This window comes from Osmerus eperlanus, chromosome 15, assembly GCF_963692335.1.
Source record: "Osmerus eperlanus chromosome 15, fOsmEpe2.1, whole genome shotgun sequence".
In the NCBI taxonomy this organism is placed as follows: Eukaryota; Metazoa; Chordata; class Actinopteri; order Osmeriformes; family Osmeridae; genus Osmerus; species Osmerus eperlanus.
The window spans coordinates 3,587,775-3,614,178 of record NC_085032.1 but is presented as its reverse complement, the minus strand read 5'-3'; the positions used below and the strand labels follow the sequence as shown (position 1 = coordinate 3,614,178).

The 26,404-nt window shown below is 43.7% G+C and overlaps 1 protein-coding gene across 3 annotated transcripts in view; it reads left to right on the top strand.

Annotated features, from left to right (window-relative positions):
- The first annotated feature begins 2,022 nt into the window (after positions 1-2,022).
- Positions 2,023-26,404, top strand: part of LOC134034617 (guanine nucleotide-binding protein G(olf) subunit alpha-like) — a 43,164-nt gene continuing 18,782 nt past the window's right edge. For 2 of the 3 annotated variants that reach the window (XR_009932250.1, XM_062479059.1), the window contains exons 1-4: positions 2,023-2,326; positions 21,640-21,712; positions 22,403-22,457; positions 22,685-22,804. Coding sequence is in view for 2 of the 3 variants with exons in the window: in XM_062479059.1 (XP_062335043.1) it covers positions 2,038-2,326; positions 21,640-21,712; positions 22,403-22,457; positions 22,685-22,804 (537 nt within the window). In the remaining variant the exon portion in view is untranslated. Of the gene's footprint in view, positions 2,327-20,876; positions 21,346-21,639; positions 21,713-22,402; positions 22,458-22,684; positions 22,805-26,404 lie in introns of those variants that run through there. The other variant, XM_062479060.1, reaches the window with a different exon arrangement.

Genomic DNA, 26,404 nt, shown 5'->3' with positions numbered 1-26,404 from the left:
CTTTGAGGACACTTAACCTCATGGACTTTAACTATTTTGAGGACACTTAACCTCTTTGAGGACACTTAACCTCATGGACTTTAACAATTTTGAGGACACTTAACCTCAGGGAATTTAACTATTTTGAATCATAAAAACGGTTGATTTCCCACTTCTGTTGATTTGACTAGGTACGATGAAACAAAGTAATCGTCTAAATTTGGTTCTCAGTTCCGAATAGCAGTACTTTGAATTAACAGGTGTCTGCTTACCTTTTTTTATGTTGAGGCGCCTCTGACGATTACGTCTGCCTCCTCGTACCGGTGTATGGGTCTCTCTCCCGATCCGTCGGGCCGGAACCCTCTGGACTCCCTCTTTTCAGCGTCGGGGTCACCAGTTGAAGGATTCAAATTATTTGTGTCTATTCCAATATGTAATGATGGTATTCAATGACACAAATCCGTGTTCTAGAAAGAGTGGTCTGGAGTCGCAGAGGTCCGATAATATCAGCTTTAATGCAGCAGTTGGAAATCAACAAGTACAGAGCTCTGGGGTTGTCTAGTTTCCCTACCCGCAACAGAGTTTGGGCTGGTTCACGAAGTCCAACTGGCTATCTTTCCCTGCCCCAGCATATAATATACAGTGTAATTAAAACACAAAGATGAAAAAAGGGTTGAGCTTGTTCTCTCGTGCATCAGGGAGTCGTTCTTGCCTACGCGTCCCACCTGCTCGGGTGCCGTCTCCACCCGGTTTCAAGGTTGATTCTGAAAAGGAAGAGATACAGACACAAAGAACAGCCTGCTTCCCACACCCAGTGTGAGACCCAATGTTTAAGCCTGAGCACACTTCTAAGTTCATAACTTTAATAAGCACAATGCATAACTTTAATAAGCACAATATATTCTTTAGTAGGCAGACATGACATTTTGTGGCCTTTCTGTCAGTTGTGTCGGTCTTGTTACCAGTTACTGTTCTATGTTTCATTATTAGTACTGCTGCAATAAATAACAGTCAAACAGAATTGTTCTCTTTCCGTATCTATTCATCCCTGCCTGTTCCCAGCTGGCTCTGGCCTAACCACTTATGCGTGCACACACACACTTTCTCACACTGGCACACACACACACACATTCACTTACAGACACACAGATACAACCTTTGGTAAACGAAGCACAGCTGTAGACAGAAACGTATCAGTATCTCGATAGAGTAAAGTTCACTAGTGATGTTAACACCATTAGCAGGGTGTTTCTAGGGTGTTTTAACAGAGGTGACAAGGCTTGGACTGGGGATGAAAATGTAACCCTTACTGAAAAATGACTAAATGTACTAAAATACATAAATATTATCGTTTTAGTATGTATGAGGTAAATGAAACTTCTGCTGCTCACTTGTGAACACTAGTGCTTGTCAGTCTGTTCACTGTTGGCCTGGCATTGCCTCAGTTTTGGGGTGCAAGGATTATGGTGAAGACATCAAAAGGCTGGTGGCTGGTACAATGATAGCTAAAATCGGCTCAAATCTTTATCCTAACCTTGACCAAACCTGACCTCTACCCAAACCCTCATACACATACTCTGACCACTGGAGTTTCTGCTCTCACCTTCTATGTTCTCTAAACCTAACCTTATAGCAGAGACTCCTGTATTGAGTGGTGCTAGCTGTTATCGGGGCCCAACAGGCGTGTACACACCTGTTTACATCTAAGGTGTAAAGTCCAAGGGTACACCAGTCCTACGTTGTGACATCCACAGGGTTCTTCCTTCTCTTCATTGAGGGTGGTGCTCTTGGTTGGTTTATGGTAAGGCTGCTAGGGTGATACTTACAGACAAGAACACAAGGCCAGTCCATAACAGTGATATAACAGACATCAGTGAGGACAGATTAGGGTAAGGGGTAGGGTAATTTTTCAGTAGATATTTGCTGACCAGTTGTATTAACAGATCTGTTCCCACAATGGGAATGTGCTGCAGCCTTTGTGCTGCTAGCGGCCACGTTGGCTCTAGCCAGACATCAGATTTATCTGTATCACTGAGTGCCAAAGAATGCTTGGACAGTATGCCGCGCCATGACTGGTGGTGGTGCATTGGGGGACGTTGTGGGACTGTGGTTGTGGACAGCCAGCCGAAGGATTATGCGAGTGGTTTGGTGGCACAGAATGGAGGCAGTGGGAGGCAGAACCAGCAGGAGCCTTTGCTTAAGAGAAAACAATGGAAAAACAAGAATGAACACTTAACAGAGGACAAAGAGACGGACAGGCGGGCAAGAAAAGTCAGTAGGACTATTGACCTTGTGCTGAAGGTGCAGCAAGAAGAATACGACCAGACACAACGGCTGCTGCTGGTCGGTAAGTGGAAGTGGAGACTCACCTCAACACCCTGAACACTGGTAGACTCACCTCAACACCCTGAACACTGGTAGACTCACCTCAACACCCTGCACACTGGTAGACTCACCTCAACACCCTGCACACTGGTAGACTCACCTCAACACCCTGCACACTGGTAGACTCACCTCAACACCCTGCACACTGGTAGACTCACCTCAACACCCTGCACACTGGTAGACTCACCTCAACACCCTGCACACTGGTAAACTCACCTCAACCTTGTCCATATTAGGAGCAGACCAGTATTCGGGCAGGGGTTAATCAATGTGGGTGGTTCACTGTGGAGATCAATTCTGTACAGAGAGCGTCAGTGGCATTGGTCTCATATCTGGCCTTACACAAAGCAACGTGTAATATAGGCCTCAGTAATGCACACTGGTTATTAGAGTAACTTGCTGTGTGCAAGTTCCAGTTTCACATGAAAGAATTCTAGGAGATGATATTAGTGATAGAATACTAATGTCAATATAATTGGGTAAAAGATTGTACCTTCCCTTCTTCAAGGATTCAGAACTGTATAGTTAGGGAGAAGCCACCTGCAGCATGGGCTCTACAATTTGCACCACTCTGGCCACTATCACAAGTATTTTCCTGCAATGCAATGGGCACAGCAAGGTGCTTATCATTAGCCGTGAAGTCAGAAACCTCTCTAACAATCCCTCAGTGATGTTCTGTGACAGAGCCTGCACACCCTCATCCTTCCCACTAGAGGGAGACTAAATAAAGCCACACACTGGACAGAAAAGAGTCACTGGTCATAGCAATGTGTCCACTCTAATTAAAGAAGCTTAAAACTTGTATAATTTGGTCTAGTAAATACATGTGACACGAAAAACTTAAAAGCAACAAAATTATTAAATATTTTTAAGGAATGTTGCCCCTGAATGACAGGCGAGACATACCTTTTCACCATGATAATGGGGGGGGGGGGGGGGGGGGCCTGGATAAACTCTGCCAACACCAGACATGGTGATTGGAACATGTGATGCCCAAGGTCCAGGCCCAGGCAGAGATCACAGCCTCTAGCAGTCTCTACAAGGAGGCAGGTGGCTGAGCGGTTAGGGAATTGGGTTAGTAATCAGAAGGTTGCTGGTTCGATCCCTGGCTCTGCCAAATGACATTGTGTCCTTGGGCAAGGCACTTCACCCTACTTGCCTCAGGGGAATGTCCCTGTACTTACTGTAAGTCGCTCTGGATAAGGGCGTCTGCTAAATGACTAAATGTACAATAAATAAGGTCAGAAAGAGGCCACAACCTCTAACAGGCTCACAGTGAGGCCACTAGGAGTACATTTGCATCCTGCAGACACACTCTGGACAGGGAACTAGAGGAACTGCATTTGCATCTTGTTTCCATGTTTTACACTGAGAAGCTTCCATTTTTCTTGGTCTGGTGGGCACAGACAGAAAGCAGTGACACACAGACAGACTGAGAGGCAAACAGACAGATTGACTGAAAGCATGGACAGATTGACAGATGGGCAAACAGACATAGACAGGTGTTGACACACAGACAGAGAGACAGATCGTTAGACAGACGAGCAGACAGACGGGTAGACAGAAAGCAAAGACAGACAGAATGAGGGACAAACAGATGGGCACACAGAAAGAGAGACAGAACAAGCGTAGCAGACATAAACAGACAGCGTAACAGACATAAAAACAGACAGATGGGCTCACAGACTGACAGAAAGCATTGACAGACCGACAGGTAGATAGACAGAAATTGTAGCCAGACAGACACACAGAGAGACAGACAAAAAGACAGACAGACGTGTAGACAGACAGGCAGACAGAAGCAGAATAAAGATTTGCCTTCAGCAACAAATAGAGGCAGGGCTCTACAGGTCATTTGGATGTTTGGAAACTGCTTGGTCTAACAGTTGCATGACATGGATGTGATGCAAATGTATTAACTAATTTGCATGTATTCCATGGTATTACCATACCAAGGTTGCAGCTAGGGATCCAACTGTGCCAGAATCTGTGGAACTGGAATCTGACAAGATAGGACTGTGTCCAATCTTACATTTACATTTAGTCATTTAGCAGACGCTCTTATCCAGAGCGACTTACAGTAAGTACAGGGACATTCCCCCGAGGCAAGTAGGGTGAAGTGCCTTGCCCAAGGACACAACGTCATTTGGCACAGCCGGGAATCGAACTGGCAACCTTCAGATTATTAGCCCGATTCCCTAACCGCTCAGCCACCTGACTCCCTAAGTAATGTTTGCAAACCTAGCCATTTTTGCTAGAGATTGAAAGGATTCAAACCAAAATATCCCACCCCTCTAAAAGCCACTCCTCCAAAACAAATGAATGTGCTGCCTGACTACTGCTGGGAGGCAGACAGACAAGTAGCCTGTCCAATCATTACATTTGGTCCGAATGCCGTCGCATCATTAGTGCCAGTCCGACCTTAATGATTGGTTGTGTTTATTACAGTCCTGCGATGCCCACAGATATCGGATTTATTTCATTTTACTGTCAAACCTTTAGTTTTATTGGTTGCTATCAGGATGTGACATTTATTTCAGCATATATGTCAAAAAGAGCTTCTCAACTTACTGTAAGTCGCTCTGGATAAGAGCGTCTGCTAAATAACTAAATGTCAACAACATGCCTTTTAGCCCTGTATGCGTAGAGAGGATGTGGGCATCTGGTTGTTGCTGTCTTTCTGGAACCAGGGGGGTATTCCAGAAAGCGGGTTTTGTGAAAACCCTGAGTTGGGTAACCCTAAAATGAGGCAACCTCGGGGTTCCCTAGGCATTCCAGAAAGAGAGGTGTCCATGGTAACTTACTCTGTGAACCTAACCTACTCGCTAACAGGTTTTCCATGACAAACTATGCATTTCTACCTATCCCCTTCCACCTTCTGAGCCTGATACAGTTGGCAGACATGGGGTTTCCTTTCCTGGTTCAGCTGAACGATCTTGAATACAATTTTATTTGCTTGTTTGTTATACGCCAGGAGAGGATTATAAGACTGCGATTCGATGTGCTTTAATTCCCTGATGAATACCTAAGTTAACGTCAGCTTCCGTTTCCCATCGGGGATGCTAAAATATTTTAGCAACATTCTCAGCCCTTACATCGCTAATGTTACACACTTACCCCTTTTCCACCAATGCATTTTGGGTGCTGGTTTGGAGCCAGTGCTTAATCTCGAACCAGTTCTTTCTCTTTCGACAGCCTAACGGTGCGGGTCCACTGCAGCAACGCGAGCGACACGACAACATGCTTTCCATTCATTTTCAATGGAGCCAGGTGAATCGCTTGCGTGGTGCATTGTGGGTAGCGACGCGATGCATTCTGACCCATCAGTCATTGTGACCCACCGTCGTATTGCGACAACTTTACCGCATACAAAAACAAAGTGAAGCATTTTTTTTTAACCGTCGGGCTGTGTCAGACCCCCCACATTGCGAAGGTTAAAAGAAAATGCTTTTTATTTGTTTTTGTATTAGATAAAATTGGGTAAACACACAATGGTTCGTTGTGAACCTTTGGGTAATGTGACCCGAAGGCAGCACAAGGGTTAAGATTTTCTCAACTTTATGCAAATGAGGAGCGAATTTCGCTAGCGATGGCCAAATCTGATTGTTTTCTTGTTTCTCGTAACGTAGCAACCATGGTAAACATTTCTAGCTTTCAGTTTCAAGATGGAGGAGAAACTAATCGCTTGTGTGGCTGTATATCCAGTCCTGTACGATACACCTCTGTATTTGTACAGAGACATTGACAAAAATAAATAAGCCTGGTGCAGGGTTGCCAACGTTGTCGGTGCTCCTGGTGGATTTTTTATACTATTAAAGTCAGTCTCGTCACATTACGTAACTTCGTTCTGTGGTAACTAGCCTAGCTAGACCAGCTGGGACTCCCTCGTCATATCGACAGATTAGCAGAGACTTCGAGTAATATAATTAAACGGTTTTACACATGTCAGCATGTTTGTCTATTAAACAGTTTTGAGTTGTATTTTGATTGGTATTGCGAGTACGTAAACCCAAGGTTGCACACTTTGCCATGACGTTATACAAACTACAACAGTGACTTTAGAGAACTACAACTCTGCATTAATCTGTCTGACACGCCCCCGAGCATGGTGCACTGTGGGAAGGCGAGCGATTGCAAGCGATTTGTGTCGCTGCAGTGGACACGCACCGTAATGCCTGGGACACACTGGCTGCGAAGCGCCCTGAAGCGCCGTGAAGCGCCATGATCGCTACGACTGAGCAAAAGCTGTTCACACCAGACGCACATTTCTCCGCGCCGGTCACCAAGCCTTTCAGCTACTTTGAGCTTTCCTTTTTCACTGACATGGTACATAAACATAGCCTCGTCCTAACCATACTCTCGTACATTTCATTTGTACAGAGAGTCTGGGCTCGCTCCATTGACAAGCATTAACTTCCTTGAAGTTCAAAGGTACTCTGTTGAAGTTTAAAACTATTGGATCTGCCCAGAGCCATCTGCCATAACCAATCGCTAGCGTTCGCCTTAGCCAACTCCTTCACGACTAACAGAGCTAGCTGGAAAATCAAATGAACTCCGTGGGGATCAAAGATTGTTCTTGCTCCGGCTTTAACTTCTGGATGTTCGGCAGCGTTGCCACAACGGACCAAATGGCTTTGCTCACATCTTTCTCCACTGCCATTACTTTATAATATTTTACAAAATATTATAAAGTTTACAACTTTACAAATGTTCACCGTATTCTCCAATTAATGTAGTAAAATCTTAATAACATATTTTTGTATTCAAATATATCAACTAATGTGGTGTATTTTCTCATCCTGCAGCCGATTTCGCAAGCGTCTGGCAAAAAAATTGGACCAGCTGCTTCGCGGCGCCGAAAGAAAAAGGCAGTGCTTCCAGGCACTTCGCAGCAGATCGCAGGCAGTGTGTCCCAGTCGTAAGAACCGGTGTTAAATGAATTGATTTCAAAAGATGTAGCGAAGAAACACTCAGCCATACACGAAATCGCATAGGAAACGAATAGACCCATGTTGTGTATCAAAGGGTTACGCGTAGGCTATTTTGATCGTATTTTCTGGGTTAGCAGCGACGTTCTTAGTATGAATTTTTAATATGTGGTGTAAGAAGGAGCTGATATAAATACGTGATTAGTAGCCTACATTCGGGTAGCGTCTATCGGAACCAGTTGTTTTAGAAGAAGCCAAAACAAGATGTTTCCTGAAGGCCAACGTAGTTAATAAATACGTAACGATTTAGCAGAACATTTCTGAGCTAGAATAGCTTGCAGTGTAAAGCAATGGGCTTTGGTGTAATACGTGTTTTTGCTCTAGTGCGATCGAATCCCACTTTATGCGAGCCTGCAAATGTTTTATTTTGTCTCCATTTATTTTGTCGTGAATGGATGTAATATAGTGCGCACGTAGCCTATACTTTCATATTCGCCGCAGCAAATATGCGATCCGACTTGAAAATCGCCAGTAATATATTTGTGATGAATCAGGTGATAGAGGAAGACTGATATGTGAACGCACAGCTGGGGAACCAGTTAGCGTGGAAACCAGTTGGGCGACAACACCGGCTCCGAACCAGGGGGGTGTTCCATCAACGTCGCTAACGCAAGTCACGCTTACACGAATAAGTCTCATTTGGTTAAACGTCAACTTAGACTTAAGCCTCAAGCCGTTCCACTAACGTTCCATTCCACTAACAGGCAACGCTAATTCAAGCTAGACCTCAATAAGCTTAGACTGTGCAGCCCAGATCAGGCGATCGTCGAAAAGAGGAGTTATGTCGCAAAAAGCAAAGCGTAAACCAGCAGAGGGGCGTTATTTTCAGCAGCGTAAATGGAGTTTTTGAGTTTTTTTGGAGTTGTCCCCATAAAGGGCAATGTTGCCGCAATTAACACGGCAAGGGAGACAACTTGTCAAACCATTACGACCAATAAAATGCGTAAATTGTAGGCCTACCAAATCTCCTTAACATAACTATATGCAGTTAGGCCTACTGATAATTAGCGTAATTTGATGAGCTGTCTGAAACCGTTCTGACAGTAGCCTATGGCCAATATTCTCAACAGGAGATTGAGAATTAATAGCCCAAAAAAGAACGTGGCAGCAATTGAAAATTGTAGGATAAAATTCAAAACACTGAAGAAGGCCATGGCACTTGATGTGGGCTAATAATGTTTTTGTCTTCAAATCTTGAACAAAATTAATAAATTAGCCTACTTCAAAATAACTTTGCCACACACATTTATTAACTGATAGGCTTAGTGCTGAGCTTTAAGATAAAAGGGAAAGATAACCATAACTAAAATGGGGATTCACTGAAATAAGTATTATTGCACAGATCCAGCACAAACTTTCAGATCAGAAGGTGACCCAAACTGTAGCACACTTTGCTTGGCAGAACAGTCATTTAAAATTGCTCAGCATGACTAAGAATATATAATTATTATATTACACATTAATCCAAATCCAATTATTACTATTCTGGCTGACAGTGTATGGACAGCTGCCCCATATTTCCAGATTTCCAATTAACATAGTATGCCTCCACAGATCCAGAGGGGGCTTGGACAGTGGCAGACTGTGGCTGTTTGAAGGGCAGGGGCAGAAAAATTAAAAGGGCTGCTACTGCACAACATGGGCTCTCACCAGTGTAACAATGGAAATGGAACGACACCCCAAGTGTCGTCACAGCCTCACTTTGGGAAAGCATGCCCTAGTGGGCACATTGTAGGGGAGACTGTTGGGCACAGCATCTAATCGTCTTCTTTGGAAAGGGCACCATTTGGGACACTGTCATGTAGGGGTAGCATAAAGGGCACTTCATAACAGCACCCTTTTCCATTGGAAGTAAGGGCACGGGAACAGTCAAATATAGACCATTGTAAGGAAACCTTATAGGGTACTGCATCACATTTTCTCTGCTATAAAGGAACTCATTAAGACATGTTTTGAAATTTATAGAGGGCACACTATCATTTATTGCGTTAAGGGGCACCCTGGTCACTCAAGCATATTTCACAATGTGAATGGCAGACAGTAGGGCACTTGGTCTCATTTTTGCCACTGTAGATACTATTTTAGAAATGCTTTTTCAACCATGGGGGCACCACAGTCATCCCCTGAGTCTTCCAGTGGGCCTGGATACACCCATGGGGACAGTATATTGCACCTATAATATTGGGGAAGCCAGAAGGAGAGGTAATATAGAGGCTTGTCAACATATAGGCTACTTTAAACAATGAAAATACCTTATACAATTGAATAAAAAGTCTCCTTGATTCATTGTGTTTCAAGATTACCTGAAAAACTGATGATAATACTAATCTACTAATAATCAGGTACTGCTTTGGAGCAAGGTATACCCTTCATATTTCCTGGCATAGTTTCCCGTTCAAGAATGTCCCACATGCAAAGACACACAGAGATGCAGACAGACTGAACAGTGTCAAGGCTTGGCTACAGTGATTTTGCTTCCTTGTGTGTGATTCCAGCAGACTACATAGTTTAGGCCTACCTACATAGACTGCAGTCCACTACCCTCCTTTCCACTATTATAGTCTACTACTCTCCTTTCTATTACTTTTTACAAAGGATGGTAGGCTGCTCTTGTGTTCATTGCCATCCTTAAGAGTTGCTAAAGTGTTATTTTATATATATATATATATTTTTTTTTTAAGAATGACAATTAAATCTATCTAGATAAACTATGCTGGGCCTGCTGAACCTATACTTCTTCCACAGATACTGGTCAGGGAAGCATTACTTCTGTCTCTGAAGACCCTTGGGGCTGGTGGGATAAACGCTCTTTGTATAATCTGAGCACCTTCATCCACCACAGGGTTGTCAAAGAATGGATACGCCAATTGATTGTAACTTGTCTAGACGCTTTGCTTAGTTACTAAGGCCTTATGTCAATAACCAATGGCTTTTGAAAACAGTTAGAGTGACATTATTTCTTAACTTGTTTAATTAAATTGATATATTTTCTGGAGATGAAGTAAACACGTAAATCATTCATGTCTGCACTTCAAAAAGTCTGAATTTACGTTTCCGAACACGGACTAGTGATGTGTCGTTCGTGAACAATTCGTTCATTTTGAACGAATCCTTGCAAGTACTCGGGAGTAACGAGTCCTCTCAACGAGAGGGTACGAGTCTTTGAATAATTTTTCACGTTACCTGCATAGGCTCTGTAGTGGTAGCTAGAGGAAACGCTAGAGGGAACGATTCGTTCATTTCCCGACTCGGTCTTTCTACGAGTCTTTGGATCATTTTTCAAGTGACCTGCATAGGCTTTGTACTGGTAGCTAGAGGAAACGAACGATTCGTTCATTTCCCGACTCGGTCTTTCTACGAGTCTTTGGATCATTTTTCACGTGACCTGCATAGGCTCTGTAGTGGTAGCTAGAGGAAACGCTAGAGGGAACGATTTGTTAATTTCCCGACTCGGTCTTTCTACGAGTCTTTGGATCATTTTTCACGTGACCTGCATAGGCTCTGTACTGGTAGCTAGAGGAAACGAACGATTCGTTCATTTCCCGACTCGGTCTTTCTACGAGTCTTTGGATCATTTTTCAAGTGACCTGCATAGGCTTTGTACTGGTAGCTAGAGGAAACGAACGATTCGTTCATTTCCCGACTCGGTCTTTCTACGAGTCTTTGGATCATTTTTCACGGGACCTGCATAGGCTCTGTACTGGAGGAAACAAACGATTCGTTCATTTCCCGACTCGGTCTTTCTACGAGTCTTTGAATCCTTTTTTCACGTGACCCGCATTGTATTTTTTAGTAGAGGAAACAGTTTCCTCATTCCCTTTCGCGTGGCCGCTGTTTTAGTAAGACGTGAATGATATTCGCTCAAGTCATCATACTGACTGCATTTGTTATTTTCACTTTACATTTACACTTACAGTTTAGTGCAGTGTAATTGTTTGCCGTGATAATTAAATGCTAGTGTGATAATAAATGACCAAATCATACAAACTGTCATGATACATTATTTTAATGCAGGAATTTCTTCGCAGAAATTTGCGTGTTTGCAGTGGACGGATAACCCGTCCGTCCGTTGAAATGACCGAATGACTCGAAAAAAGATTTGTTCATTTTACTGAACGAGATTCAAAGAACCGAATCAGTAAAATGATCCGAACTTCCCATCACTAACACGGACTTCAGTGCTTTGCGCGCAGGAATTTACTCGACGGAACGGATTCTGTTTCCGTCTGTTTGAAATTATTTGCAACACATTTTAGTTTAGCTTGACTTTTAGCCTGACACGGATCAGGCTAGTCCCGAAGTATAAGTTACATTGGTTACGTAGCTAGAACTAGAATAAGCCACCTTAATGGAACGGAACTCTCGCTAAAGTAAGTGAGACTTGGCGGAATAAGTCTCGCTTTTCCTTAATCGACGTTAATGGAACACCCCCCAGGGAAAGTGGTTCTTAATAACTAGCATCACAACAGAGCTGGGCTAAATAAGGAACCAAGTACGAACCGCTTGCGTCAGGGGCGGGGTTATCGTGACCAACATTACGAACAGAATCCTTTGACCACCATCGCTGTACATTTTTACAATTAATATTTCAGCTAAACGGTACGTGTAAATCAGCATCTTAATTAAAATGTGAAGAGAAGTGGGCAGTGTACATGCTGAAAATGTGCTTATTTTATTGATGGAACGGCTCATTTGTAAATTTGCTCCCCCGACTTTTCGATAACCTTGCTAGCATCGCAGTGCAGACACCAGTTGCTGCATTTTATCATAATCCTATCAAATGAGTGAAATGACAAACACAAACTATTAGCTTGTTTTGAACTTTATTAAGTATGAGCCTATATTTAACACAAATGTAATACACAAGCACTATACAGCAAAAGTGTATACAATTTGGTGCTAATAATGCCAGTGTTGTCATACTGCTGCGAGTCCAGGGTATTGCGCAATAGCCAAGAAAACACGGATCTCAACCTCGCGTTCTTAGCGTTCTTCGGATTGAAGTAGAGATGAAATCAACATCATATATATGCTTTAGACTGGCTCTGCTTTGTGTTTGGTCAGAGAATGTCTAATATAGAGAGAACTGACACTCTCGGGAAACTTCCGGGTTCTGAACTGGTTGCAGTTCCACTCTAGTTCCATATGAGGGCGCTAACGGTCGAGTGCAGAATGAATGGAGGTCTATGGAGCTATACCGCTCAAAATCCACTTTTCTCAGGATATAATTTTTTTTCTAGTAATTTGAATTTTGAATTCGAAAGGGGAGGCAAAACAAATACTCACTGCTGGGTGTTTGATTTTTTTTGAAGTCGCCTTTCTGTTCTAAAAGCCTTTTAAAATGTCATTGACGTCATACACATTGTACGACCAGAGATATTGTTTTACGGCAAGCTCTGGTCACTTCCTTTTTTCTCTCGAGCTATCGACAATACAGCTGACAGGTTAGGCTCTCCCTGTCAATACACATGCTAGAAAGAGTTTTGGGTTGCTAATGTTGTTGCTAATGTTGCTAATGCTCTGACATTCTGATACTGCTTCGGATGCCATCAAGCGGGATCTCTGGTCGTAGTCAGTCCTTCACTAACCAATCAGCATTCATTAGCAGAATGCTAGCGTGTTATGGGCAACAACGACTCACCCTGTAAGAAATAGAAAGGACATAAGTGCTCGTTCATTCAATTTTCGACCTATAATCCATGTTGAACATATAAAGACTACAATAAAATCTGAGATTTCTCAACGACAATCAGGTGAAAGAGACAAATTTAGCCGTTTAGCTCCATAGACTCCCATTCATTCTGCACTCGACCGCGATCACTCCCAGTGGAACTCTGGTGGAACCGCAACAAAATTTGGTACAATGGGGCTTAATAGGGAGTGGCCAGGCTCTCCTTAAACAGGCTCTGGTTTGGTGCTGCCGCGCTAGCGTTGCTGGGAAAGATGAGACGTATACAGTGACGTAATGACGTGGCTCTGTGGTTGCTCTGTAGCCCGTGGAAAAGCAAACCAGTTCTCAGAATCAGAATGGGTTTTATTTGCCATGAAAGTTTGCACAGACAAGGAATTTGCTTTGGCAGGAAGGTGCAAACATTAAACATATAGGAATCTAAAATTTAAATATGAGGACTAACTATACTAAGGGTACATAACTAGCAATACTAAGTGGAATTAGATTAAAATAAACTATACAATAAAATATAAAATAAAATATAAGTTGCAGTAATTTACAATTAAAAAATACAAATATTACAAAAAATACAAATGGTACAAGATTGTATTGTGCAGTGCAAAAAGCAGTGTGTTTTAAGGGCATTGAGTCATGAAGTCAGTGTGAACCCTTGGCCTTGTTGAAGAGGCCAACAGCGGAAGGGAAGCAACTGTTTTTGTGGCGTGTGGTATTGGTCCTGATGGACCGCAGCCTTCTGCCGGAGGGGAGTAGCTGGAAGAGGGAGTGGCCAGGGTGGGAGGGTTCGACCACAATCTTCCTCGCTCACCTCAGGGTCCTCGTGGTGTGCAGGTCCTCGAGGGCAGGCAGATTGCAGCCAATCACCTTCTCAGCAGTGCAGATGATACGCTGCAGCCTGCTCTTGTCCTTGGCAGTGGCAGCAGCGTATCAGATGGTGATGGAGGAGGTGAGGATGGACTCAATGATGGCTGTGTAGAAGTGCACCATCATTGTCTTTGGCAAGTTGAATTTCTTCAGCTGCCGTAGAAAGTACATCCTCTGTTGTGCTTTCTTGGTGAAGGAGCTGATGTTCAGTTCCCACTTGAGGTTCTGGGAGAGGATAGTGCACAGGAAGCGGAAGGACTCCACAGTGTTGACTGGGGAGTCACACCGGGTGATAGAGGTGAATGGGTCTGTATTCTTCCTGAAGTCCACAACCATCTCCACTGTCTTAAGAGCATTGAGCTCTAGGTTGTTCTGGCTGCACCAGATCACCAGGTTGGCCGCTTCCCAACTATAATCAGACTCGTCTCCACCAGAGATGAGCCCAATGAGGGTGGTGTCGTCCGCCAACTTCAGGAGTTTGACGGACGGATGACTAGAGGTGCAGCTGTTGGTGTACAGGGAGAAGAGGAGAGGACGCAGCCCTGGGGTGATCCAGTTCTGATGGACCGGGAGTCAGAGACTTGTGTTCCCATCTTAACGCACTGCTTCCTGTCAGACAGGAAGTCTGTGATCCACCTGCAGGTGGAATCAGGCACGTTCAGCTGGGAGAGCTTGTCCTGAAGCAGGGCGGGGATGATGGTATTGAAGGCAGAGCTGAAGTCCACAAACAGGATCCTGGCTTAGGATGCTGGGGAGTCCAGGTGCTGTAGGGTGAAGTGGAGGGCCATGTTAACTGTATCGTCCACAGACCTGTTGGCTCCGTAGGCAAACTGCAGGGGGTCCAGTAGAGGGTCTATGATGGATTTAAGGTGTGCCAGCACCAGGCGCTCAAAAGACTTCATTACCACAGAGGTCAGGGCGACAGGTCTGTAGTCATTATGTCCTGTTGGCCTTGGCTTTTTGGGCACAGGGATGATGGTGGAGGACTTGAGACAGGCCGGCACATGGCATGTCTTAAGGGAGGTGTTAAAGATGTAGGTAAACACCGGAGACAGCTGGTCAGCGCAGTGCTTGAGGGTAGCTGGAGAGACAGAGTCCGGCCCAGCTGCTTTGCGGGGGTTCTGCCTTTTGAAAATTCTGTTAACTTCACCTTCCTGAATGGAGAGAGTCGTCACTGTAGAGGGGGGGAGGTGGGAGGCCTCCTGGGTGGGAAGGGGTAGTTTAGGACTGTCCAATTGTCTTTCAAATCTGCAGTAGAACTCATTCAGGTCGTTGGCCAGGCAGGAGTCGTTAGTGGAGTGGGGGGCTCTGGGCTTGAAGTTGGTAATCTGCCTGAGCCCTCTCCAGACAGAAGCAGAGTCATTTGCAGAGAAGGCTCGCAAATTGAACCAGCTCCGAACCGGCTCTAGCACCAGCTCCGAACTAGCTCCCGGTTCACTTTGGTGGAAAGGGGGTATGCACTCAGAACAGACCCTGGCTCTGAAATAAAGACAAATCGTTGAAATTGGTGGCCAAGCCGCGAAGCCACAGTAGCTGTCTAACAGTATAATGGTAATGATCATGTTTCATTCTCAGGGGATCTATACTCAAGAAGAGTCAGATTTATTGTGCTTTGTAGATATGTGTCCTCTAACCTCTAGGGGGTCGATCCCGTGTCTGACACATGTTAACTTGTGATACCAGCCGAATTGATGCCGCCATTTTGAATGAATTAATAAAACGTTTTTGTTCACTCCTCCTACAAAATGTATCAAATATTCACCAAATTTGGGACAGATTATCTTCAGACCACAATCACCTTGACATGTCAAAATAGGACTTGGGCCAACTCGGACAACCGCTTGCCACAGGAAAAACTGCTTATATTTTTACCCAGTAACTGAACTGTGATTTGCAGCACTGAGAATCGCTCACTAGGATAAATTGGTGTCCTGGCTACGGCAACGTCAGAGGTTTGAATCCAGCCAAAGCCGACGAGCTTGTCATGTCTCTGATTCTCTGTTTAGCGAGACTGTAAGCCACTGCAAAGGAATCCAGGTACACCGCAGTCGCTAGCTACTTGTAGTCTCCATTGGAGAAACAGCTTTTTTTAATTATCCAGTTATTGAACTTTGTGTATTCCATGCCTGGGAATGGCTCAATTGGCTGAGATGTTGTGCTGGTAATCAAGGTTCAATACCAGTCAGAGGCATAGTTTTTATTTTTTTATTCTGACAAAACGGTTTCTAGTATTCCGATCAATCCTCCGGTTGTAAAAACATAGCAATGCGTGTTTATTTGAGCCCATCACAACACTCTGATCATCTGTTAAGCGAGACTGTGTAAACCACTGCAAAACAAGCCAGGTTCACCACAGCAGCTAGCTACTTGTAGTCTACGCATGGTAGAGATAACTCTGTTCAGGTGGATCCCTTGCCTGTTGCACAAATTCATTTCAGTAACTTAAGCCAGGACACATTCCCACTGATGCTAGGCATGATTTAAAATTCCCTTCCATGACAAGTTATGGCACTCCAAACAACCTGTTTAAAAAAACGATGAGAAAGTTATTCTTTACAGCAGCAACCCAGTCATCCCGTTGTCCCGTTTTTATAGGAAATGTACAAGCAGTTTCAACTTAGGTTGAATCTAACAACGCTTACCACAGGAGAAACAGCTTACTTTTTTACACAGTAACTGAACATGACAATATTCAACACTGAGAATAGCTCAATGGGCTGGGATGGTGACCTGATAAGTATAAGGTCATAGGTTGGAATCCAGCCATAGTCTTTTGGCCTGTCATAATTTTGATTATCTGTTTAGTTCAACAGGATGACATCATTCTGAAATACGATGCACAATTTCATGCAATTTCACCTTGAAATGTCAACCGTTTCTTAACCTTTGTCCAAAAGCTGACCAAAGCTAATACTCTGCCCTTTCTATTCATACAATCTCAACAGTTGGTATGTAGCAGAGAGGATAGAGAGACTGACTTGTAACCTTATGCTCATGAGTTCAAATCCCCATTCAGCCTGTTGTTGGCCAAACATGAAGTAGTTTTGCTCCCTTGTTGTCCAACTCTCGATGTTTTGCAGTGTACATGTTTATAATATTTTGCCATTTTGCGGAGGAACCCGCATCGCTGCTTGCAGCTATATTTATTATTATTATTATACATCTGCCATGGGAGTCTATGGCAGCCCCTAGAACCACGTGTTCAGAAGTTGTGAAATTTGGCACACTCTTTGGGACCTGTCCCCTCATCACTTTCACCAAGTTTCATGTCTCCCATTCCAACCCTCTAGCGCCACCAATGGGTCAAATTTGAAGGTGTGTTTACACACGTTACCTTTGAACCATATGCCGCATTTTCCAAAATGAGGTATCGATTCCCTGGATCAAGACAAGTCCAACGCACTCTATGACGTCATACCCAGTCATATAGATTCTCCGCCATTTTGAATGTTAACGAAAAGCGTTTTTTCGCTACTCCTCCTACAATTCTTGACGAATCTTATACTCATGAAGAGTCAGGTTTATTGTGCTTTGTAGATATAGTGATGCTACATCTAGCCAGTGCATCTGATTTCTTGCATCATAACTTCTGAACAGATTTGTCATAAATCACAAGATTGGTCTATTCTGATTCTACGCGGCATACTAAGTCGAAATATATCACACTGTCTCGTGTCCGCCATTTTGGGCATCGGCCATTTGGAATTTTCATAAAAACAAACTCCTCGTTCGCCGTTGCTCCTATTTTCATGGACATGTAATCAAATCATTTTCAGACCACAATCACCTTGACATGTCAAAATAGGACTGAATTACAGCTTTTTATACTTGGGTCAAATCTGACGCTTCCCACAGGAGAAACTGCTTACTTTTTTTTATACAGTAACTGAACACAGAATTTCCCTGCAGTGAGAATAGCTCACTGGGATAAGACGGGTTCCTCTGAAGTGCAAGGTCATAGGTTCAAACCCAGCCACAGTCATCAAGCATGTCATGATACTGGTTTATCTGTTTAGTGAAGCCAGGTATGCCACAGTAGCTGTCTAACAGTATAATGGTAATGATAATGTTTCATTCTCAGGGGATCTATACTCAAGAAGAGTCAGATTTATTGTGCTTTGTAGATATGTGTCCTCTAACCTCTAGGGGGGCGATCCCATGTCTGACACATGTTAACTTGTGATACCAGCCGAATTTATGCCGCCATTTTGAATGAATTAATAAAACGTTTTTGTCCTACTCCTCCTACAAAATGTGTCAAATATTCACCAAATTTGGGACAGATTATCTTCAGACCACAATCACCTTGACATGTCAAAATAGGACTGAATTACAGCTGTTTAAACTTGGGCTTGCCACAAGAAAAACTGCTGATATTTTTACCCAGTAACTGAACTGTGATTTGCAGCACTGAGAATCGCTCACTAGGATAAATTGGTGTCCTGGCAACGGCAACGTCAGAGGTTCGAATCCAGCCAAAGCCAACGAGCTTGTCATGTCTCTGATTCTCTGTTTAGCGACACTGTAAGCCACTGCAAAGGAAGCCAGGTACACCGCTGTCGCTAGCTACCTGTAGTCAAGCTACAAGCTATAGTCAATGCAATCCTCACACAAACTATCAAAATGATTTTAGATTTTTGAAACCGTTTGTCCGGTACAGCCAATCGAAATTGGCAGCAGAGCCGCCAATCAGAAAGTTGTGTCGTATCTCAGCAAATCTTTGATGGATTCACGCCAAACTTGCTGCGTGTACTCGGAACACTCTTCTGAGGATGTCGAAAGTTTCTCCTGGGTCATCTGACCTGCTTGGCCACCCCATTGCTGCTTGCAGCTATATTTGTATTTGGTCTTCTTCATTGCCTACAAATAGAATTCCAACAATGAGTATTTATATCAGCTATTGTTCCTACAATTTACATGATTCACCTGTGACAGTAAACCTTCCTGTAACTGGTGTTCCCGCAAATCAATTTCAAGATTGTATTGGGTTAATATTGGCCAAACAACCCAAACTAATTCCCCTATGGTTTGAAGGAAGATGGGAAACTGAACAGTGTAATAACATTAACCAAACAATGCCAGTACTTTATTTCACTCTATGGGTTAAATCAGAGCAAGAATGGTCAAAGTAAGGTTAAATGAAATAAACTTTTAATAACATTGCAAATGAATGAAATCAATTACAAGGCAAACATGTTACAAAATGAAGGTGAGGAAGGAGAATGAGTACGACAAGCCAGAGCTGAGGAGAAGGTCTCAAGAGATCAAGAATCCACAGAACAATGCTTCACAATTCCTTTCATACCCAAGAACAATCAATCACACCACAATGTTGACCCGTACTTATCAACATATTAGTAGCAATGCTACAATAAGTTACACAATGAGTTGTGAGAGCCATCAAGTTGAGACTCAAGTTGAGGTGGGGGCAGGTTGACAACCAGCCTTACAAGATATTCTTCTGCCCTAAGTACACCATCTCTTGGTCAGTTTTTGGCACTTGCTTCATGAGATGGAGTTTGTACAACTCATTTACTGGTAACTGGGAATAAATTAGATTACATTAAATGCCACAGTTCTTCATGCAGAATTTACTTGCCATTAAATGAACATCTCACTGTGTACAGCATCCATGCTCTGTTCAACAGGATCAGAATGTGCAAATCGTCTTCTATTCATTATTCTCCTAATTTCAGTGTAACTGACAATTCCACTCAAGCCTGTCAATAAAAGTACATGGGGAGAGAACTACCAGTAGCTACCATACATGTAGGCCTCTCTGCATCTATCTCTGCGGCAGCAGTCAATGTCTCTTCATCATCATCCTCATCCTGTGATGAAAGGCATTCTGTTGGGGGTTACTGCTACTACAAGTTGAAATAGGCACCAACTGATATTTACTTTGTATCATATTATTAAAACCAATGTAACGTATAGGCTACAATCACGAGCTTGGCCTAAGCAAAATAAGCATTTCCTGTTCGTAGTATGTTTTTATATTTAATATAGCATTTAACAGGCTATCTTATTAAGTCCACCACTATTTCACCAGTAATATATTAACGGACAGTGTAGTTAAATGTTCAATGTATGGACTGGCTACTGCAGTCAAATGTATGCATTGACTCGGCCAGCAATTGTCTCTGACGCCAATTGTGTCCTACGCTGCTACAGCCGAGTTGCTTTTTTTGCAGAATATGTGCTCAGATTCACCATAAACACGTATTAACACTTCTATCTGAAGTGTGGTGAAGTAAGACAACGTTTTTTGTCGTTGGGTGCCATGGTGGATCCTAGTATCGGAGCTCCATTGATATTGGCTTTAATAGTTCTCATGCCCGCGCTTAACTCAGAGTGGACGTACTCCGAGTTGATTTAACTAATTCATATCAGCTTTACTTGAACCGAAAAGTCGGGGTTTCCCATTTTAGAGTAAATCAACTCAGAGTTCGGGGTTAGGTTCACAGTTTGTTGAACTCGCTTTCTGGAATACCCCCCAGATGCCTGGAATTGGAGTAATTAAACGCCAGCATTCACTTTATAAAGCTTGTTTACATCTCCTGTTGTTAAACGCCTAACCTAAGCTATCAGGGTGGGCTAGTCTGTCTGATAATAAGAAAAGGGAACTATCCATTTTTGAGCCTTGAAAAGACAAAGAATTTTGAACAACGATATATATATATATATATATATATATATATATATATATATATATATATATATATATATATATATATATATATTAGGCTCATTATAATAATATTAATAATACCATCATTATTATTAATCTTATTTTATTATTATTATTGTTATTATTATTCTCATTATAGTTCTTCTTCTTCTTATTATTATTATTATATCAAAGTCTAACAATCAGTGTTTGAAGCTGCAGTATACTGGCGCGTGTTGTGAGGTGTGACTTCCTGGAGTCACGGAGAGCGGCAGTGCTGAGTTAAAGCGACAGGAACCCAAACCGCTCAGACTGGAACACAGAGAGAGGGAGGAAGGAGCGCAAGAGAGGAGCAGTTGGCTGGCCTCCAGATTCAGCCTCGCTCCGCTCTTTGCCTATTTATAATATGAATATATGCTTTTATTTGTATTTAAGATGTTCATTTTAGTGTAAGTGGGTTGAGCACGCAGGACTGCGGGGGTTAAAGAGAAATTGTAACAGGAAGATTTTTTCTAAGCGACAGAAGTGTCGCACGGATTTTTCGCCCTATTTGTTCTCCATTGAAAGGCTACTAAGGGTTTGTATTAACCGTTATTTAATACTTTGTTTCTACGTGAAGAGGACAGCGGAAATGGGTTGTTTGGGCAACAGCAAGACTGAAGATCAACGTATCGACGAAAAGGCACAAAGGGAAGCGAATAAAAAGATAGAGAAACAATTGCAAAAAGAGAGACAAGCCTATAAAGCTACACATCGACTGCTTTTATTGGGTAAGATCCGAACAGTGGATTCTGATGTAGCGGATATGTGTGCGCTATCATGTTGCCTGTGTTTGCTGCTTCGGCCCCAGCCCACATATGTTGACAGGTCTTACTGCCGACTCAGTTAGACAGATTGTACCGTTATCGCGGATTTTCATGTGGCTATAGATCCGGGAAGCAGGAAGCCCGATGTATAGTTTATCCAAGCTACATGCTTGTTACTTACACTGTATGTGTGTAGGCCTGTTGGGCTTTAGGTAAAGACATGGTTCCTAATAGCCTACTGTTTGTGATTTTTCTTAGGGGCCGGAGAGTCCGGGAAAAGCACGGTTGTCAAACAGATGAGGATTCTGCACGTCAACGGATTTAATTCAGAGTAAGTCGTACTCTCTCTACACCTCATGTACGAAACTATGAAGATCGGTCCCGCTTGATATTAAATCAAATGTTGTCATTTTGTTGGTTCACCCAGAAGAATTGCCGCCGTCCCCCCGAGCAGCGCTGTTGTATATTAGCACTGCAGTGAAGCTACACTGGCCTATAGGCATGGCGACATACACGTCTGATTTCGAAAGGCTACTACATACACATATAGTCATGTTTGTCTAGTGTGTGGATTGTGTATGCTAAGACACTATGTATATGGCTTATCTAAGCTGTATGTGTAACGATGTTAGATTGTTTAACCTTAAAACGCTTTCATGTTGTCAGTTTTGGCATGTAAAATATAATGGATAACAATAAGTTTAATAGCAAGGTATCTATGGTGTCATGCTGAGTAATGCTATTTTCAATGATTGAAATTAAAAGTATTCACTGCTAGGTCACAGATAACCCTGATGCAATCTATAGGTAAAGAAAATAGACCTCCAAAGTTCTTTTTTTTTAGGAGCAATCTGTGCTGAATTTCTGTTTTTTGATTTGACTAGACCTCTGCTGAGATTATATTTACAGGGATACCCTTAATCCTGATCTGAGATGATAACCCTGAGGATAACCCATAAGCATATCTCTGAGATATATCATCTACTGCAGAATCTAACTCACTGTTGTTTGTTTGTCTCAGAGAGAAGAAGCAAAAAATCTTGGACATTCGGAAGAACGTGAAGGATGCAATTGTGGTGAGTACGGACTCTGATTAATAATACAATTGGTGTGTTTGCGGTTTGTGTTTTTTTCTGTGTGTTGAGGTGTGTGTGATATCATAATATACCTGTCAACAGAAGTGTACTGTATCAATCCTATAGGTTAAGCCAAAACTCTTCAGCAACAGACTTAACTTTCTTTATTTCTTTTTTTATTTCCTTGACTCTACCTCACTCTCCCTCTTGTGTTTATTTGTTGACAGACCATAGTTTCTGCCATGAGCACATTAATACCACCAGTCCCTCTGGGTAACCCTGCCAACCAGTTCAGAATCGACTATATCAAGAGCATAGCTCCCCTCTCGGACTTCGACTATACAGAGGTAAGGACCCAGCCTGACCTGTCACAGTGGCAGTTAAGTGGTGTGGTGATATCACAACAGAAGCTAGTATTGTGGGGGATGGAGAGGAGAGGGTGAATGAGAGGAGAGGGGGATGGAGAAGAGGGGATTATGGGGAGGGTGAAGGAGAGGGTGGAGGAAAGAAGGGGTTGGTGTAGAGGAGGGTAAAGGTGTGGAGAGGGTGAAGGAGAGGGTGACGTAGAGGAGGGGGTTGGAGACGGTGAAGGAGAAGAGAGGAGGATTTCGAGGGTGAAGGGGAGGAGAGGATGATTTTGAGGGTGGAGAGGATGATGGAGAGGGTGAAGGGGAGGAGAGGATGATTTTGAGGGTGGAGAGGGTGATGGAGAGGAGAGGATGATGGAGAGGATGATGGAGAGGATGATTTAGAGGGTGAAGGGGAGGACAGGATGATTAAGAGGATGGATAGGGTGAAAGAGAGGAGAGGGGGTTGGAGAGGGTGAAGGAGAGGAGAGGATGATGGAGAGGGTGGAGAGGGTGATGGAGAGGAGTGGATGATTTTGAGGGTGGAGAGGGTGGAGGAGAGGATGATGGAGACGGTGTTGGAGAGGGTGAAGGGGAGGAGAGGATGATTTAGAGGGTCAAGGGGAGGAGAGGATGATTTAGAGGGTGGAGAGGGTGAAAGAGAGGAGAGGGGGTTGGAGAGGAGAGGGGGTTGGAGAGGGTGAAGGAGAGGAGAGGATGATTTCAGGGGTGCAGTGGGTGATGGAGAGGAGTGGATGAGGGTGGAGAGGGTGAAGGAGAGGAGAGGGTGAAGGAGAGGAGAGGGTGGAGGAGAGGAGAGGTTGAATGAGAGGAGAGGGGGTTGGAGAGGGTGAAGGAGAGGAGAGGATGATTTTGAGGGTGGAGAGGGTGATGGAGAGGAGAGGATGATGGAGAGGATGATGGAGAGGATGATTTAGAGGGTGAAGGGGAGGACAGGATGATTAAGAGGATGGATAGGGTGAAAGAGAGGAGAGGGGGTTGGAGAGGGTGAAGGAGAGGAGAGGATGATGGAGAGGGTGGAGAGGGTGATGGAGAGGAGTGGATGATTTTGAGGGTGGAGAGGGTGGAGGAGAGGATGATGGAGACGGTGTTGGAGAGGGTGAAGGGGAGGAGAGGATGATTTAGAGGGTCAAGGGGAGGAGAGGATGATTTAGAGGGTGGAGAGGGTGAAAGAGAGGAGAGGGGGTTGGAGAGGAGAGGGGGTTGGAGAGGGTGAAGGAGAGGAGAGGATGATTTCAGGGGTGCAGTGGGTGATGGAGAGGAGTGGATGAGGGTGGAGAGGGTGAAGGAGAGGAGAGGGTGAAGGAGAGGAGAGGGTGAAGGAGAGGAGAGGGTGGAGGAGAGGAGAGGTTGAATGAGAGGAGAGGGGGTTGGAGAGGGTGAAGGAGAGGAGAGGATGATGGAGAGGGTGAAGAAAGGGAGAAGGGTGAAGGATAGGAAAGGATGATGGAGAGGATGAAGGAGAGGAGAAGTGTGAAGGATAGGAGAGGATGATGGATAGTGAAGGAGAGGGTGAAGCAGAGGAGGGGGCGATGGAGAGGATAATTGAGGGTGATGGAGAAGAGACGGTGAATGTAATGAGAGGATGATGAAGAGGAGAGGATGATGGAGAGGTTGAAGAAAAGGATGAGGGGAGAGGTGAATGACAGGATAGGGTGATGGAGAGGATGATTGAGAGGAGAGGGTGAACGTGAGGAGAGGGTGATGGGGAAGAGGACTGGTGTAACTATCAGCTCTGTCAAAAGCTCTGTCAGGTCAGTCCACTACACTGTTTTCATTCACACTGTCACAAGTATTTCAGAGTCCTGGGCCTCATTCTAGTCCACACAAACAAACACACACACAAATGCATATATACACATTCACATAAACACACACACACAGTGGTGTAATGATAAAGGCTAAAATTGTATTCATGTGTTTATTATAAAACAAAACTACTATCACTGACAAACAGGCATGCAGACAGGCTGGCAGGCAGGCATGCATTTAGGCAGACAGACTGGCAGTTAGACAGGCAGTTAGACAGGCCCTGTGGTCTACTCTCATTTGGGAGCTGTGTGTCAGGAAGTGGGTTTTGAAGTGTGACAAGAAGTAACTTGAGACACAGTACCATGCCTCACTGCTGCTGTGACCAGAACTTTGTCTCCCCTGACGCCTGTGTGTGTTTTTTTGTGTGTATGTGTGTGTTTAGGTCAGAACTTTCAGTGCTATAAATATCCTCCAGGTTTAGTTGATGACTCATGTATCATTATTTAAAAAGATAAAAGGAAAGATATAAAAAATATATTGTATGATTTTTACATATTAAATGTCTGTCTCCTCACTGATCTCTCCTCACTGATCTCTCCTCAATGATCTTTCCTCACTGATCTATCGTCACTGATCTCGCTTCACTGTACTCTCCTCACTGATCTATCATCACTAATCTCTCCTCACTGATCTATTTTCACTGATCTATCATCACTGATCTATCGTCACTGATCTCTCCTCACCACTCTGTTCTCACCCCTTTTGTACTCATATTATGACCATGCACAAGTGGTTATTTACATAGAGATTCAATGATAGCAAGAAGATGGCCTTTCATCTTTCTACCATAAGAGTAGTTGGTAGCCGTTGTGCTGTGTGTACAACACTGGAAACAGTAGGAACAGGTCTTTCTCTTGAATGATCCGAGTTGCTGACCCAACTGGTGGGGCAGACTGCAAACCAACTAAGACACACCATGGTCGTCATTAGACAATCCCTTGGGGCTTCAAGTTGGCACTGTTTAACCCCCAAGGCACCAAGCTTGCGATGTTTAACCTAGTCCTAATGAGCATTTCTTCCTATTAATGAAGACTCAGGTAAAGCAGGGCTGGTAGTCATGGAAACATAGGAGTTTGTTTACCTGTTGTTGTGTCACCAGGTATCCCCTGGACCCCAACATTCTCCCAGCTGGCTCTCTACTAGGAGCTCAGTGACTGTAGCACACACAGCCCCTACACATAACATCTACATAAACAGCATCTACACACAGCCCCTACATACATCATCTACACACAGCCCCTATGCACACAGCCCCTACACACAGCATTTACAGACATAATCTACACACACAGGCCCTACACACATCATCTACACACAGCCCCTGCACTTAACCTCTACACACATCATGTACACACAGGATCTACACACAAAGTATCTACACACACATCATCGACACGCACAGCTCCTACACACAGCCCCAATACACACATCCCCTATGCACACAACCTCTACACACAGCCCCTACACATAACATCTACATAAACAGCATCTACACACAGCCCCTACACATAACATAAACATAAACAGCATCTACACACAGCCCCTACACATAACATCTACATAAACAGCATCTACACACACAGCCCCTACACACAGCATCTACATACATCATCTACACACACAGGCCCTACACACATCATCTACACACAGCCCCTACACACAAAACCTCTATACACACAGCATCTACACACAGTCCCTACACACATAATCTACACACAGCCCCTGCTCACACAACCTCTACACACACAGCATCTACACACAGCCCCT